Raw genomic sequence first — 17,738 nt, forward strand, 5'->3', positions numbered from 1 at the left:
TCTGAGACCCCTGACTAGGGGCTGGAGTTTGTGCGGGTCTGCAGGCTGTGGTAACTGGCACTGAGCAGCAGGGGGAACAGAGTAAAGAGAAAAGCAGAAGGACCTCCAAGGCGGAGCTGAACACCGTGGCCCGCCCCCACCCCTCCCTTCCTGGTTCCATCCTGGCAGAAGCTAAAACTCAGAAGAGCTCCCAACTGCAGGCGTCTGCTCCCGCACTGTCCAGCATCCACCATGCGGCCTCTGGTCCTGCTGTGGGGCTGCCTGGTGCTCCCAGGTGAGGGGGGACGGAAGTGGCTGGGATGGAGGGGCATAGAGATGCAGGCTTGAGCTCAATCTTGTGGTCTGTAGTTACTCTTTGCCTCCACACCGTGAGGAGATGGGGGTAGTGGTGGGATATTTCTCTATTTCACTTCAGACGACCGTCTTCAGCCCAGCATCCCTGAGCCCAGCACTTGCTATCTTTGCACTCAGACCCAGGGTCTTTCTCCCGTGGGGTCCCTGGCTCTGCAGGTGTAAATGGAGCTAACTTGATTGGATTCCTGCTAAGTCTGCTTTTTCTTTCTTTGCTTTAATTTTTTTTCTTGCTTTACTTTTTAATTTTATTTGTGTGTGTGTGTATGTCAGAGAGTGTGTTTGATATATGTATGTATATAATATATATGTATACACACATACACATAAATAAATATACATACACATACACACCTAAATATTTATAAAATGTGCATTTATTGCAAGAGGGCAAAGGGCTGGACAGTAACCAGGCTGTCACCCACAGTGAAGCTTTCTTTATTTTTATAATTTTGATCTTTTCTTCCTGTCTGGCAGTGCTTGGAGGAGGGGTGGAACCTGGGCCCTGGAGCATGCTAAATGAATGCTTTGCCGCTAAGCTTACATCCCCAGCCCTCTCTCCACTCTATACCTCAGACAGACTGCCTTGAACTTGCTCTGAGTCCAGGTAGCTGGGATCTGCCCCACCAGGCCGGGCTCATCAGAGCACATCTTATCACTGACATCGGTTGCTCAGTTGACCCCATTTGCTTGGTTTTCCTTAATAACATATAAAATTAACTCATGTGGTTTTTAGGGGTTTTTTTTGTTACATGGATTTATCATGTGCGTGTGCACATATGAACATGCATTAGTATATGAATTCTGTAGTGCTCGTGAGGAGGGGGTAGTACATAACTTTGGGAGTCTATTCTCTCCTTCCTGAGGACTGAACTCAGGTTGTCAGACTTAGCAGCAAGGACCTCGACCCCTTGAGCCATCTGGCCAGCCTGGCTTGTGTCTCTCAAACAACGCGTCTGCTCTAGGGTTTCTCAGAGGAAGGGAGAACCTCAGGGTTTTATGGGGCTGCCCAAGATGTTCTAACAGGAAAGCCTCCCTTCCTCCCCATGAAATAAGAACTTCTTCTGTTCTTGGTCTGGTACTTGGTGCCGTGGAAATCTTGTCTCCATTCATTTCCAGGTTATGAAGCCCTGACGGGCCCAAAGGAGATCAGTGGATTTGAGGGTGACACTGTGTCCCTGCGGTGTACCTATAAGAAGGAGATGAAGACGCACAGGAAGTATTGGTGCCGGCAGGGTGGCATCCTGGTGTCCCGCTGCGGTGACACTGTCTACACGAATCAGGACCAGGAGGTGACTCGAGGCAAGATGTCCATCCGAGACAGCCCCCAAGACCTCTGGGTGACAGTGACCATGAGAGACCTTACCCTGAAGGATTCCGGGAAGTACTGGTGCGGGATTGACAGACTGGGCCGTGATGAGTCTTTTGAGGTCAAACTCATTGTCTTTCCAGGTAATGAACGACTCTCTTTCCCCCTGCCTGGGTGTCAGGGGATAAAGAGGAGATGGGGGGTGGGTGAGAGCATCTGAACCAGTATCCCCATTACAGAAGGGGGACAGTCTTGGTACCAACGTCAGTGCCAATCTCACCAGGCTTATCCTGAACTTGGGGAGTCAGCAGGGACACCTGCTGAGCACTGGGGACAACTTTGAGATGAAGCCTCTGCTCGGGCAAGTCTGCCATTAGGATCTCATAGAGCGAAATGGAGCTGTAATTGTCATGCTTGGCTTAGACATGTGGGGGCGACTACCATGGGCTGGGACAAGATGACCATCGTGGGGAGCAAGGAAAGTCCTGCTCATTCCCCCATGTCACAAATATTCCCATAGCCTCCTGAGGCCAGGCCAGCTATGGCTGTGTCCTGGGCCTGGCCTGCAGCATCCCCTAACCATGCACTGGCCCCACCATGCGGATGGTCTCTGCCCAGTCTCAAGTCCGTGAGAGTTAGGTAGCTCTCCATACGACCACTTCACAAATGGGGCACAGAGACTCCAAGATGCTCAGCTTCTGGCCTAAGGTTGAAGCAGGAAGAAGAGCAGGGATGATTCAAACCCAGATCACTGCTACCTTTGTCTCTCTTCAAAGGATAGGCCCAGGAGCCAGGAGCCATCCTAAGCCCAGGTCTGTCCTCAGAGCCCAGGTCTGTCCTCAGAGCCTGTTGTCTGTCACCAGTGGGTCTCTATGACAATGTGTGGAAATAGAAGTAAAGGAATGGACAATAATAGTAATATCAATGCCTCAAGGATACAGGGTGTGGCTCAAGGGTAGCGCATTAGCCTGGCGCGTGTGTGAGACCCAGGGTTCCAGCCCTAATGCCGTAGCAATAAAGCAATACTGGTGAGTGGTTTCTGTTCTTTGAAAGGTTCTCCAATCAATCCCCACCCCCCACCAGTGCAAAATGGTCTAATTTTGATTAGCGCTGTCTTTGAGTTTTTAATTTATTTTACTTCTTAGATAGGTGGTTCAATTAGCATTGTTTTATTTTATTTTATTTTTCTATATTTTACCTTTTGTCTCACTGTGCAGCAGCCCTGGCTGGCCTAGGTCTACAGAGATCTACCTGTCTCTGCCTCCTGAGTGCTGAGACTGCCCTATGCCACCACACCCAGCTTAGCGCTCTCTGGCTTTGAGACCCTTGTATCCGTCCTTGCCCTCAGTTCAGTCACAGTCACTTCTCTGTGAGTGACCCACACAGTCTCATCCTTCTCAGTTGGAGCTGGTTGGCTTCTAATGAGTTTATGCTAACAATGATGAGAGCTGTGTGGGCCACTGGGGACACTGGTCTGCTGGAGCAAACACGCGAAGGAGTGTTGTCCTAAAGCAGACTCATGAAGGAACGTTTCACTGAAGCAGACACAGGTGAGAGGATGCCCTGCTAAAGCAAGCACGAGAAGGAACGCATGATGGATTCTTAACTAGCTAACGATAGTGGGGTCCGTAATGTTTATGGGTTTCTACTTTGGTAGCAACACGCCAGCATTATTCCTACCTTCCAGTCATTTAACAACCAGCTCCCAGGTTTCCTGAAAAGCCAACAGTCCAGAGTGAAGCAGCTGCTTCCACAGCCAAGTGAGGCTGGGCACTCATACAATCACTTCCTTTATCCCTTATCTCCTGAGGCCCAAGGCAATGGAGAACCCGACTTGGAAACACTAAGTAAAAGCTTCCCTTTATTTACAGGAGATTTTTTTTTTCAGCTTCTTAGGGAAAACAAAACCACTAGTGTCAGGCACAGCCGTAAAACAGAACTAGAGAGCAAGCCCGGAATGTCTAGGCTGGGTGTGGTCAGAAAGACACGGGGCGCTGGCCCTTGAGAAATCCCAGCTCCGTAGGAGACCCTGCAAAGTCATAGTCTAGTCAAAGTGGGAGCTTGCCTCCCCCCCGGAGGCAAGCACAGGATGTTGGGGTACCCAAAGGAAAAGGTGAATTCTTCCATATTACTGGGGCTTCGCTTTTGAGTTGATGATGGAAAATGGAGGGGTCAGCGAGAGGCTTTAGGCAGAGTGTAAGAGACTGGTTTCAGGAGACAACATGGCAAAGGCACAGCGGTAGCAAGGGTGACCCTGAACACACGGCATCTCCGAGTGGCTCAGTGAGTCCCACACGGGGAAACCGGTAACTTTGACAAGATGACTTGAAGTCTGAGTCTCAAAGGCCTTGAGAGGCACGCTAAGTAAATAGATGGCATTTCAGCTCACGGCTGCCGGGGGACACTGACTGCCCCCACGCAAGAGGCGACAGGATCCAAGGTGGCATGAAGGGAGCAGGCTGGGGCAAGGGACACACAGTGTTCCAATGGGAGACGGGTGTGGACAGCAGGTGGGGAGGACCTGGGGACCACCGGGACCTGCCAATTATGGCTTCTGATTAGCTGGGAAGACACAAGGCTGGGGCCTCTGCTGGGAGGAAGGGGAGCTACCTGCTGTGGCCATGTCTGCTTCCCCTGAGAGCAGCCTCTCCCTTTCCTCTAGGAAAAAGGGACAGTCCTGTCCCTACTGGCACCTGCTGTCCTTCTTCCCCCACCCCCTCCTTCCAGCCTCTTACACCTACAAGGAGACTGCAGCCCAAGGCAAAAGCCTGGCTGACTCAGCTCCCAGAACTGAGTGAGTCGATGCCTTTCCTGCCCCTTCCCTATTCCAGAAAAGACACAGCGAGGGCCACCCAGATGTTCCCAACAACCTCAGAAGCCACAGTGGTTCGGGGTCAAATGGGAATTGGCTACCCCTGAGCCCAAAGCTCTTCCTGTAGGATCTGGGGTGAGCCAGACCTTCGCCCTGACCTCAGACCTCGGCCCTGACCTCAGGCCCTGTCTTTGCCACCTTTCCCTGACCAGTCTGTGGCAGCTGGAAGAGGTCAGGTCTTGCCGGAGAGTACGAGTCAGAAGGCGGGTGCTGGGCAGCATGGAGAACTTGCTCTTTGGTCAGAGAGGAGGTGACCTTGGCCTGGACTAAAGAGAGGACCAGGAAGGTGTCTATGGAGTGGTATAGAACAGGATCTTGGGGGTAGGGTCCTCTCAAAGAAAAATAGATTATGCATCAAGTGCCTGACCCGGGTCTTCTTGATCAAAAGTGTCTCACCTAGGCCTCTGCTTGCCTCCTGGGGAGTGTTTTAGTTGAGGATATCCTGAGAGATTGGGAAGGTTCATGTCCAAAGGTCAGTCTGGGAGGGGGTCAAGGGTCAGGGAAAGCGCTGAAGCATTGCTTTTGGACTTGTAGCTTCTCCTGGTCTCCACCCGACAGTCGTCACCGCCAAACAGGGGAAGACAAGGGTCAAAGCCCCTGTATTCACCGAGGCGGCCCCAGCCTGGTCTACAGGAACCTCCCAGGTTCCCTCAGGAATCTCTCCACATGTTGGGAGCTCTCCTCACACAGCAACCCCAGCCAGATCTGCAGGAACCTCCCAGGTTCCACCAGGAATCTCTCCATATGCAGGGAGGTCTCCTCACACAGCGACCTCTCCTCATGCAGGGAGCTCCCGCCCAGTCATCTGGCCGCCCCTCACCACACCAAAGGACTCCAGGGCTGTAACCAGCAGCGTCTCCAAGTCCAGGTGAGGTCCGGGGACCCAAGGTCGCCCTTCAGCTCTAAGACTCTCTATTCTCTTCCCTCTAGACAGACACTTCCTCTTGTCCTGGCCATAGCCTGTGGCCCAGAGGGCAGATTTCAGGCCTCATTTGCATCCTGGGGACTCTTAAACAGCACCACCCCACCTTAGGAGCCAGCAGCCCTAGGCCATCTGAGGTGAAGGGTCCACCCTGGTCCCAGAACTCGTCTTTCCTCATCTCCAGGGCTTCCCTGTGTACTCTGCCCTGAACCCTGTGCTACATGATTTCTTCACACAGCTGGATCCCAGCCTGCAGCAAAGGGTCTGGGGCTCTATCTAACTCCCAGTTCCTGACCTGCAGGTCACTGCTAGCAGGTTCAGGCCGTGCTAAAAGTGTCCCGTAGAGCTGAGAGTCCTTTTTCCCCAGGCACAGCACCCACTGATGGGCTCTGAGACACTGGCCCCTGGTCCCTTCTAAGTACACTGTAGCTGTCTTCAGACACACCAGAAGAGGGCATCAGATCCCATTACAGATGGTTGTGAGCCACCATGTGGTTGCTGGGAATTGAACTCAGGACCTCAGGAATAGCAGTCGGTGCTCTAACCACTGAGCCATCTCTCCAGCCGCCCCCCCCCCGGTCCCTTCTGATCTCCTTGGGAGACTAGGGACCTGATTGGACCCCGAATCAGAGTACTGTGCTGCTGACAAACTGGTGCTGGTGACACCCGCCCATGGGCCAGTGAATCCCCCTACATCTTGCCAGATGTAGACCTGCAGGTCTGTAACTCCAACTACTTGGAAGACTGGGATAGGAAGATCCCAAGTTCAAGGCCAGGCTGGGTAACTTTGTGAGGTCTTGTCTAAAAGTAAAAAGTAGGTAGGGCTGGTAACATGGCTCAGCCAGTAAAAGTGCTTGCCGTCCAAGCTTGGTGGATCTGAGTTCAATCCCCGGAACCCACAAAAGGGTAGAGGGAGAGAATGGACTCCCCAAAGTTGTTCTCTTAACCTCAGTATGTGCATCCTGGCACACTCTCCTTCCCCCAATCACACACTCAATGCTAGTACTAATAAATTTTTTATTCAAAATAGAGGGCTATAAAAATAAGGCTCAATAGCAGAGTGCCTGCCCGACACGTATGAGATCCTAGGCTCAGTTCCAACACCCCAGTTTTCCCAGTATAACATGGGACCATTTCTGTTTAGTAAATTGTATAATTTAGCAGCAAATGTATCTAGGTACTGGACTAATTTATTTTTAGTGGTAAGAGTATTTAGCTTGAGGTAGGTCTCTTTTGTAGCTCAGGCTATCCTCCAGATCCCTATGTAGCCAAGGATGGTCTTTAATTCCCGATCTGCCTGCCTTCACTTCCCAAATGCAAGGTTTATAATCAACAGTAACCTCACCTGCCTTTGTCAAGTCCCTTAAGTGTCGAGACCAGGATTTGAACCCAGGAGGCCTGGATTTGGGGGTCTGAATACCCTGGCAGTCTTCGCCTGATTGAATTAGATTTCAGGCTGGCTTTCTCATCGTATGCATGGGATTCAAGGACGTGTAGGTAGCTGATCGAGTAGCAAACAGCCAACAGGATCCTTCCGTCTCTCCTCCAGTGTGTCCATCCCCATGGTCCGCATGATGGCCCCAGTCCTGGTACTCTTGTCCCTGCTGCTGGCCGCAGGACTAATTGCCGTTGGCAGCCACATGCTCCGGAGGCAGAGAAAGAAATGTAAGTGATTGAGATGGGGGTGGAGTTGGGGAAAGGGGGTAGGGCTCATGGACACCTGTGCTACGTTATCAACCTTGGTAAGACAAGCAGGCCTCAGTGGGTCTGTCTGACAACCTTGCTGTTCATTGGGCATAGTAGTGCATGCCTTTAATCTCAGCACTGGGGAGGCGGATGTAGGCGGATCTCTGAGTTTGAGGCCAGCCTGGTCTACAGAGTGAGTTCAGGATAGCCCGGACTACGCAGAGAAACCCTGTCTTGAAAAACCAAACCAAACAAACAAGTAAACAACAGGCCAACCTAGCTGTGAGACAGTCGGCCCTGGGAAGGACAATTAAAATGGGGGAGCAGGAGTTTTCTAACAGGAAGTTAGAAAGAGCGGTGAAGGAACCATATGCCCTCCTAGCACTTGGGAGGTGGAGGTGGGAGGGTCAGGAGCTTAAGGCCAATCTTGGATACACAGTGAATTTAATACTAGCCTGGGATATCTGAGACTCTAAATAAATATATAAAGAAAAAAGAAAGAAAGAAGCAAACAGAACAAAAGAGCTAGCAGAGTTAATTTTTAACAAAGTAGTTTACTTAATTCAATATACCTGTCATGTCATTTCAACATGGAACTAGTATTCAGACATTAAAGAGGGCTGGAGAGAGGGCTCCGAGGTTAAGAGCACTGACCGCTCTTCCAGAGGTCCTAAGTTCAACTCCCAGCAACCACATGGTGGCTCAAAACCATCTGTAATGGGATCTGATGTCCTCTTCTGGCATGCAGGCATACACGTAGGCAGAATGCTGTATATGTGGTGGTGGTGGTGGTGATGGTGGTGGTGGTTGTGACAATGATGATGGAGGAGGAGGAGGAGGAGGAGGAGGAGGAGAAAAACAACAGTAATGAAAGCTGGACATTGGGGCTGGAGAGATGGCTCAGTGGTTAAGAGCACCGACTGCTCTTCCAGAGGTCCTGAGTTCAAATCCCAACAACCACATGGTGGCTCACAACCATCTGTAATGAGATCCGATGCCCTCTTCTGGTGTATCTGAAGACAGCTACAGTGTACTCATATACAAAATAAATAAATAAATCTTTATTTTTTTGGGGGGGGTTCTTTTTTTTTTCGGAGCTGGGGACCGAACCCAGGGCCTTGCGCTTCCTAGGCAAGCGCTCTACCACTGAGCTAAATCCCCAACCCCATAAATAAATCTTTAAAAAAAAAAGAAAGAAAGAAAGAAAGCTGGACATTGCAGTTGTAAGCCTGTGGTCTCAGCTACCCAGACTGAGGATCAATCGTGTCAGAGAGCAAGCAGCCTCAGCAATACAGCCACACCCCATCTCAAAACCTCGATGGAACCTGAGGACCACACCACACCCTGCATTCTTTTTCCCATGTTGAGCCTTTGGAAGCTTAGGTATAACTTCAAGTGACCACATTCCAGTGCTGGGTGACAAGTGTGGCTCCTGTGCTGGGTGGCACAGGCCAAGCAGATCCATGTGGGTTGGCTGTTTCTTTGGTCTTCTGAAAAGGTACATCGTGATGAGACCAAAGCTGGCCCCCTCATGGCTAGGAAGTAAAAGAAGACAGCGTCCCACAACCCCCTCAAAGACTCTCCCCAATAGCCCGAATATCTCTCCTAGATGCCACCTCTTAAAAGATTTACCGGGGTTGGGGATTTAGCTCAGTGGTAGAGCGCTTGCCTAGCAAGCTCAACGCCCTGGGTTCGGTCCTCAGCTCTGGAAAAAAAAAAAAAGTTTTACCACTTCTAAACATTGCCAAGTTGGGGACCAAGCATCTAACAGGACAGTTAAGATCCAAGCTGTCGATGTCCCCTGTGCGTGTTCAAGAGGTGAACACAGTTTCCTTGAATAGATCACAAAAGCCAGCTCCTTCCTGCAGGGCTCCTTCCTGCTTCGAGGGCCTGCCAACTCTCTCTGGGAAGCCCTCTCACACCAGTGACGCAAACCTGTGCATTCTGTGAAGGGCTTAAGTTCCTCCTGGCCTCAAGGCTCTCTTTCTGGGTCTCTTTCAGCTTGGCTGGCCACAGAGACTCAGAAGAACGAGAAGGTCTACCTTGAAACCTCGGTAAGGACCCAGAGAGCCAAAGTCTGAGATCAACCCATCTGGGACTGAGGTCAGATTTCAGGGCCCATCTCTGTGCCCACCAGAGGCAGAGCTCACTCCCAGTCCTGAAGGGATCTGTGGGAGTCCCAGGAGCATACTTTTAGGGAGTGAGCTCCATACAGTATCCATCATCAGCCCTGATTCCCACCTGACATCAGGCAGGGTCACAGATAACTATGTGGGCACCTTTCTACCAGGCGGTAACCTCCCCAGCCTGTTTAGAATCAGGGGACATCAGTACTGAAGCAAGAAAGGACCTGTGGATCCTGGGTCTGGCAGTGACGTCAACTCTGAGCCCATTTCACCAGGCAGCAATGTTGGAGATTCGATCTCCCAGGTTCTATTTCCAATCCAACTGTTTAGGTCTGGGGCTAGGAACCCCACAACACACCAGAGTGCAAGAGTCCCTCAAACACGACTCCACTGTACATTTACAAAAGAACACCCAGAGAGTATGTAGGGCTGATCCCCAACTCACAGGGCGGCACTCAGATTTTTAAAGATTTTTATGTGTATGAGCGCTTTCTTTTAAAACAGATTTATTTTATTATTTATTTTATGGACGTGAGTTCGCTGTCACTCTCTTCGGACACACCAGAAGAGGGCATCCAGATGGTCGTGAGCCACCGTGTGGTCGCTGGGAACTGAACTCAAGACCTCTGGAAGAGCAGCCAGGGCTCTTAACCGATGAGCCATCTCTCCAGCCCACATACGAGCGGTTTGCCTGCATGTGTGTCTCTGCACAACATTTGTGCATGATCCCATTTGGCCATCCAGACAAGGGTGTGGGTCCCCCGGAACTGGAGTCACAGACAGTTGTAAGCTAGGTTTACTGGGAACCAAACCTAGGGCTCCTGCAAGAGCAGCCAGCGCCCTTGACCATTGTGCCATCTCTAGCTCCAGATTTCTCCATCCTTATCGCTCAGAACATTGTTTCTGGTCCTCCAGCGGTCCTGAGAATATGTTGGCTTGGCTGATCAAGGACCCAGCTATCAGTGGCACCCCCAAGGAGCCTGGGGAGATGGGGAACAGTACAGAGATCCCCGGGCCCGGCTTCCTGGGGAACCAAGCCCCCAAGTGTATCCTTGGCTGACCTCCAAAGGAAGGAAGGAATTTCCCAGGCCAGTCTCCCCCTCCTCCCCAACAGGCAAGATTGTATTAATGAAAGAAAAATCCCACCTTGCCTCACCTGATGCCCTACTCAGATCCACTCAGCCACCGATGGGGCAGGCATTCCCACTCCTGCTCTTCTGTAAACATGGAGTCAGGAAAGTGGGGGTTATCATCTTCTTCCCTGGCGCCAGTAAGGACAAAAGGCTCCAGCCGAACCCACCAAGGGGAGGGATGGGTGGGAACAGGCTCTACCTTGATTTAGGAAGCAGTTGTTTGTGTCTCAGGAAGTGGGACAAGGCCAACGGTGGCTAAGGGGAGTGAGGGAAAAGTCATGGGGGGCGGGATGTAGGACAGCCACCATAGGCCACCTTTGGAGCCTAGCTCTCTCTGCCTGTACGTTGGGAAAGGGGCTGGGGCTCAGGAAGCCAGCCACAGCCAGGACTGTCTCCCCACTGCTACCACTCTGGGCAGGGCTGCTTCCAACCTGGGGCACCTGAGCCCCCTCTGCAGAGGTAGGTAAGGACAAGAAAGAGACCAGGGCAGCGAGCAGAGGGTCACAGAGCAGCGGCCCCTTTCAGCGGAAGGACAGAAATGGGTTCCTCAAATGAAGGTCAGAGGCCACGGGCACCAGAACGGGGCCAGCTGAGGATGCGTGCTTTGTTTGATTTATTTCCCATTTGGCTTTCTGCAGTCTTTGGCAGAGGCCGGGGAGAAGAATAGGAGGGGTTGGGAATCTTCTTTGCACACATTCGCAACAAAGAAGGAAGGGGACACCAGGAACTAGACGCCTTGCTGTTCAAGGCAAGCCTGGGGCACTCATGACATAGACAGAGGTAGGGAAGGGCAGTGTGTACTTGATTCCTTGTCTTTTCTATTGGGGTAGGCTGTATTACTTCCTCCATTCTATAGACACAGCCACAGAGACCGAGAGGCGGAATTCTATGCCCACAAGTAACCCAGCCTGAGAAAAGCAGAACTAGACCAAACTCTCCACGGTCTGTGAGGCTGGCTGCATAGCCCACATTGAAGCATAAAGTTGGAGCAATCCAGCCATATGTGCGGCCCAAAGCTGATCCCCCCCCACCCGACTCCAGAAGAAGAACCAGCCTTCCTCCCTAAGCATGAGATAGCCACAGACCAAATGTCCCCTGTACTGTTTGTATTTGGGGAGTCTTTGAGGCCCATGAAAAAGACCAGACAGCCTGCCGTTCTCTCTGGTTACAAGCAAAGAAGTACCACCATTAAAACAAACCATTCTAGAAGCTCATGTTCACTGGGTGGGGAGACGCTGCCTGGAGACTGGGGACTGAATGTAGCTCGCTTGGTAGCGTCCTTGCCAAGGGCGCTTGCGTGAGGCAAGCCAGCATAAACTGGGTGCGGTGGTGCACAATCTGTAACACCAACACTGGACAAAGTAGAGACACGAGGATCGGAACTAAGTTCAAAGTCATCCTCAGCTACATGGGTTCAAAGCCACACTAGGATTCGTGAGACCCAGTCTCAGAAAACAAACAAAGCCAGGTATGGTGACACATGCCTTTAATCCCAGGATCCAAGAGAAACATCGATCTCTATGAGTTCAAGGCCAGCCAGTTCCAAACCAGTCAGGGTTATATATATTGAGGCCTTGCCTTTAAAAATAATGTTATCTGGATATTACGACCCTGAGGGGGGAAAAAACATGTATTCTCATTTTATGGCCGAGGAAACTGAGCTCCTGAGCGTTCGCAGCTTGCCAGGGGGACACCCACACAGGATGTTGTGTGACCACAGTACTGGGTCTTTCTCTCTGGCTATTCCAGGCCTGACGGACTCTAGACCATCTAGAATGGCCTGTTCCGAGTTCTGATCAAATCTTTCTTACAGTTGCCAGGAAACGGCTGGACCTCTGAAGACTCCATGATAGACCTTGCAGTGCCTCCCGAATGTCTCAGAAACCCCAACCCTTCTGCTGAGAAGCACAACCTCAGCCAGGTGTGAGCAGCCGGGCTCTGGGAGCCATCCACCTGACACCTCCGTGATAGTGAGGGCAAGGGAGGGAGGGCTCTTTCCTCAGCATCCTCTTCCCCAGCAGCTAACTCCCCACCTCAGTCCGCCTAGCCTATCAAAGGCACATTCCTAGGTCATTTCACCACCCTCCGAATTTCACATTTCTCTTTTCCGTGTTCAGAAAACCCTTTAATAGCTTACTAGGTGTCAGTTTAAACAGCTCTCAGCTGAGTCAGGCATTGTGGCGCATGCTTCTAAACCCAATGTTTGGGAGTCTGTGGACCAAGAGAGGAACTGGGGGCTGGGGGTGGGGTGAGGGGATGAGAAGCCAGACTACCTGGCTGAAAAAAGCATACCACACGCGCAGAGGAGATGGGGCTGGGGAGGCTCTGCAGCGCCCCCTGCGGGTGACACTAGAAAAGCTAGCGCGAGACCTCCTTACTATCAGGTTCCGCTTTTCAACCTCACTGTCATCTCTCCAGTCTGCAGAGGAAGAGGCAGCCCCTTCCCTGGACGCCGAGGAGGACGTGGGGGTAGCCCCTCCCCTGCGTATGTCTGCGGAGGAACTGGCCTTCTCCGAGTTCATCTCTGTGTAACTGCAGAATGCCCCATGGTCAGGCATTGTGAAACTGAACGGCTGAAGTCGCATGAATTCTCGGGCTCTACTCACCATCCACAGCTCTGCCCACCTTCCTTCCGGTTCCCTGGCATGCCCCAGACGGAGAAATCTGTGGACCCTGGAGCCCAGAATGGTACTTAACTCCAGCCAGAGGCTGGGACCTCCCAGTATGTTCTAATCCCTGGCAAGAGTTCATGGGCGTGGCTCTTCAGCAGGGCCTGGCAAGGGGCAAGGCTCCACAGGGGGCTGAGTTTGTGTGCGATCCAGGAAATTCCCTGAGTATGAGAGCCCAGCAACAGTCGTGCCTCCCATCCTCAACAGATCCCACCTTCACCTCCCTCCAATTCTCCTGCATCAGATGCTGTGGGGGAGAAACATCTATGTGTCTATGAATCTCCCGCATCCTGACCCTTTAGAAAATAATTAAAATAGAACTCACCCAAACCATCTCTAGGGCAGGGCCCCGGACTCCATAGTTCTGACAGGTGACCCTGGGATTCCTACACTTGGGCCTGATGGGTCCTCAGCCCCTTCAAGCTGGAAGTCTTCCTTCCTTCTCTCACTGTGGGTCTTCTATATGCTCCCTAGACCTCTGATCATGACAGTCCCAGTAGGAGCTTCCTGATGTGTCCCTGGTCTGGCACACTATGGTGACAGCCAGCCCAAGGCAGCCAGGGATTGGATGGTTTTCTATTCTCCTTCCTCAAGGCTCTGTATCCCTCGCTTTGGGAGGACACTGGAGGAAGACTCCTTATCATCCCTGCCCATACTGGTTACTCCTCCATGGGGTCTGGAGGTTGGGAGAGAGGAAGGGGAAGGAGAGAGGGAGGGGAGGGGGAGAGGAAGGGGGAAGAGGAGGAAAACAGAGTGGGAGGGAAGGAGGGAGGGGACAGGAAGACACTAGACTCTACTTACTAGAGAATACTAAATCCAGGCCTGCTAAGTGAGGGAAAGACAGACTGGCTCAACTATTTTTTTTCCTTTTTCTATTTTGTTTTGAAAAATAAGAGGTCGGGAAGGGAGGTGTTCAGAATATAAAACAGAGAAATATAGGGAGAATACAAAAGAAGAGAGGGGCGATGTTTTTAGGATCATAATAACCTCACCAAGTCCTGTTGTCAGCTCTGACTGAGCTTGCAGGATCCCCTCCCCTCGCCTTCTTGCATTTGCAGATGCTTGGTTTACAGGGGGGGTCATCTCACTGCCCACGGCTCACTGCTCTCCCCATGCATCGTAAGCATCCCTCCATGTTCTACAAACCTCGTACAATAAACTTTCTCAGCTGTGTAGTATTTCAGCATATGGCTGTGCCTCGGTATACCAAACCAGTTCTCTGCCACTGGCTGTTCTAAATCTGCAGGCTGAATCTTAATGCAGGGGCTTTAACTGCTATTGGAAATCTCTAGAAGAACTTACATGCATGGAAACATGGCCCCGAGGAGGAGAATGTTTCTTCTTTTCATAACCTTTCCCCGTCCCTTTGCTTCTCCTCTGGCCTCCCCTCCCTCCTCTTCTACCCTGTCCTGGAGGGGTGACCTGGTAGGTTATGTGTTTGGTGAGTAAGCAAGAGACCCTGAATTCAGGTCCCATAGAAAAGCACCCTTGCAAGTCTGTTGCCCAGTACTAGAATGGAGAGAAGATGGTGCATCCCAGGAGCACGTTAGCCAAAGTGTCAACCTCTAGATTCAGTAAAAGACCATCTCAAAAGTAGAGGAAGACACTGATGTAGACCTCTGGCCTGTGGAGGTGCACATGGGCAAGATCTCACACACACACACACACACACACACACACACACACACACACACACACACACGGGGGGGGGACTATATAGGAACACAGACCATGCATACATTAACGCATTAAAGAGTTGGATAAACAGTGCCCTCAGGCAGTCCAACAGCAGGGTACACCCAAGAAAGCTCACCCAAAGCTGACTTTCGAACCTGACAGAGTAGCACACACCTGAAATCCCAATATTTAGGAGGCTGTGGTAGAAGGATTCCAAGTTCTAGGCTGGTCTATGCTGCATGACGAAACACTGCCTCAAAACACAACGTAAAGTACAGCATGCTGGTGTTCAAGAGGAACTGATGAGGGCTGGAGAGAGGGCTCAGTGGTTAAGAGCACTGACTGCTCTTCCAGAGGACCTGAGTTCAATTCCCAGCAACCACATGGTGGCTCACAACCATCTGTAATGGCATCCGATACCCTCTGGTGTGTCTGAAGATGGCTACAGTGTACTTATATAAATAAAAACTAATAAAAAAATTTTTAAAAAAGCAGTCATGAGCCACCATGTGGGTGCTAGGGAATCACAGTGGGGTCTTCAGCAAGAGCAGCCCTCTTCTGGTGTGTCTGGAGACAGTGACAGTGTACTCATATACATAATATTTTTTTAAAGTAAAAAAAAATAAAAGAGTAACAGGTAGAAAAGAATCCCTCTCCTCAATTGTAAAATGGCACAACTGCTACATGTCAGATTTTAAAATTATATTTTAAAAAGCTAATTTAAAACAAGCAAATAAGAACTAATAACGAGAAAGGCACAGACCTTTAATCCTATGGATCTCTGTGAGTTCGAGGCCAGCCAGGGCCGTGTAAAGATCCTGTCTCAAAAACAGGGAGAGGGGGTGGGGTTGGGAATATTAGTTTATTTCAGATTATCTGTCTTTTACTTAAGGAAAATATCTTGATGCTGACTGGAAGCTCAAAAGAAGTTCCATCCATCCCAAAAGTATGGGGGGGGGGGGAGATTAACCTCGGCCAGCAAACCTGGTCACACATTTGCGTCACGTGGGGAGTTTCTAAAACACCCCGCTGTCCCCGCACGAGTCCATGCTCAGTGGCACAGAAATCTGCTGCTTGCAGCTCACTCATCCAGAGCACAGGGGAAAACTACATTTCCCAGCTTTCCATTCCATCCTGGGGCTGGGGGTTAGGTTCTGCTGTACAGGGAGTCTTAGAGAATCTGCAGTGCTAACAGTGGGGTGCAGGGTCACCCTTCCCTCCTGAAGAACTCCAGGTGGGGAGGAATGTGGGTCCCCTGGACCACATACACTCTAGTGCCGTGGTTGTTGTTGTTCTAGGGATGAAAAGATGAACGTTTCGCTGTCTTCTCCTGCCCTGGGGTAAGCACCTCGATCCCATGAGTTTATCACTGAGAGACTGTGATAGGCACTTGTACAGAGTATAAAGCCAAGGTCTTGAGAGGTAGGGGTGCCTGCTGAAGGCCACACAAGTCCCAGGCGGAGTCATGTGGATTGACCATGAAGTCCCTGAGTCCACTGTCCCCCTGATGCTCACCAGCTCCTAGGCATAAGCACTTAGAAGGAGCCTCATCTGCAGACAGGAGGAGAGAGTCGCCATAGGAGACACACAGACGCATGTCAGTCCATCTTCCATTCTGGAATTATTTATGCTGTATTCTCTAATCCTAGCCTCCTCCCAAAACCATCTCCTCAACCCCGACCAAAGACAAACAGAGCCAGAAACACTTGCTGTCACGTTTAATCAAAGGAAAAGAAAGAAGACTTAAGAAAGGAGATGGGCTGGTGGTGATGGAGGGGAGCAGAGGGACTGAGTGTGGACCATGGAGGGGGCAGGGTCCTCCTTCTCCTGAGGTCCCCAAATACAAGAGGCCATGGTGGGAGGGAGGGAGGACAGAGTCACAGAGCTAGCATGTTGGGCACGAACATGTTCTAACCCAGCCCTGTGCCAGGTGAGCTGAGGAGGCCCACAACCTCTGTTCCCTCCTGGCCAGTGCTTGGATGGGTTGTAGAGCCAGGCTCAGTGAGAGAGAGAGAGAGGTAGGAGGCTGCTGAGAGAGGAGGGGCCCTGGCACATTACTAGAGAGGAGGAAATGGGACTGGATACCACACTGGATCTTCAGAGGGAGGAACTGGTACCAACTCTCCAGCACGGTGCCCGCCAGATCTCGATCAAAGGCCATGGTCTTTTGGTTGGGGGGCTTTGTGGGTTAATCAAGGGGGTGGTCAGGGGCTGTCACAGACGCTTCTCTGACCCTGAGCTCATCCTCCAGGGGAGGAAGGAGCTGTCGAGGAGGGCAGTCCCCTGCAGCTAAGTAAGGGTCAGGGGTCACAGCAAGATACTGAACTAAAGGAAAGGACATTGATTGACCAAAGGAAAAGTACAGATAGGCGATAGCAGAGCTATGCAAATGAGCAGTGGGCGGGCCCACCTCTAGTCCCGCCTGCACATCCGATGCCAGTGCAAATGAGATATCTGATATAATAAATATATGTCTAGCATTTGTAATAAATATTCTGTCTATTCTCCCTCCCTCCCCTTCTCTAGGAAATGGGCACACAGTGATTCAGGGACAAGCTTGAGCTGACAGTGCAGCAAAGACTGACGCTTAGGAGAACTGGGAGGCACAGGGCAGAAATGCCGGGGGGGGGTCTCCTGTGAGGACATGGGGCCCCTCGAGAATGAGGAATGAAATGTCTCCAGATGTCATGGGTGGGGTTTTTAGGATTATCCTATTTTACAAAATCACCCTCCCCGAGGACTAAAGGCTGGTACTTAGGGTAAGGGGAAATGGGAGAGTCAAGGGAGATCCGGGCTCTAGAGTCTGGAATGGGGGATTGTAAGAAATGTCGGAGTTGAGGGGAACCCATAAGGGGACCTCAGAGAGCTACCTCCAAGAGAAGGCAATCCTCTGCCCCCCCCAAACTAAAGCAAACGTGTGCATACACGTGTGCGACACATACACACACACACACATCAAGGCCAGAAACACAGACCAGCACCACAGCAGGCAG

General features: G+C 51.2%; 1 protein-coding gene across 4 annotated transcripts; it reads left to right on the forward strand.

Moving 5' to 3' along the window:
- Positions 1-231: 231 nt before the first annotated feature.
- On the forward strand, positions 232-12,931 carry Cd300lg (CD300 molecule like family member g). Of its 4 annotated transcripts, none has more exons than XM_032912691.1 (8): positions 232-274; positions 1,471-1,803; positions 4,323-4,454; positions 5,067-5,400; positions 7,004-7,119; positions 9,142-9,194; positions 12,213-12,320; positions 12,818-12,931. In XM_032912691.1, exons 1-8 carry the CDS (start codon positions 232-234, stop codon positions 12,929-12,931), a joined length of 1,233 nt encoding a protein of 410 aa, XP_032768582.1. The 4 variants fall into 4 exon arrangements, with proteins under 4 accessions (XP_032768582.1, XP_032768584.1, XP_032768583.1 ...); XM_032912693.1 differs by having other exon boundaries at positions 5,319-5,400; XM_032912692.1 differs by lacking the exon at positions 4,323-4,454.
- The last annotated feature ends 4,807 nt before the right edge of the window (positions 12,932-17,738 follow it).

This window comes from Rattus rattus, chromosome 9, assembly GCF_011064425.1.
Source record: "Rattus rattus isolate New Zealand chromosome 9, Rrattus_CSIRO_v1, whole genome shotgun sequence".
Classification (NCBI taxonomy): domain Eukaryota; kingdom Metazoa; phylum Chordata; class Mammalia; order Rodentia; family Muridae; genus Rattus; species Rattus rattus.

Excerpts from the sequence above, each read along its gene's own strand:
- Cd300lg (XM_032912691.1), top strand. The coding sequence starts at position 232 with ATGCGGCCTCTGGTCCTGCTGTGGGGCTGCCTGGTGCTCCCAG. Across the intron at positions 5,401-7,003 it reads AGCAGCGTCTCCAAGTCCAG|TGTGTCCATCCCCATGGTCC; the intron begins GTGAGGTCCGGG and ends TCTCTCCTCCAG. Across the intron at positions 7,120-9,141 it reads CCGGAGGCAGAGAAAGAAAT|CTTGGCTGGCCACAGAGACT; the intron begins GTAAGTGATTGA and ends GGTCTCTTTCAG.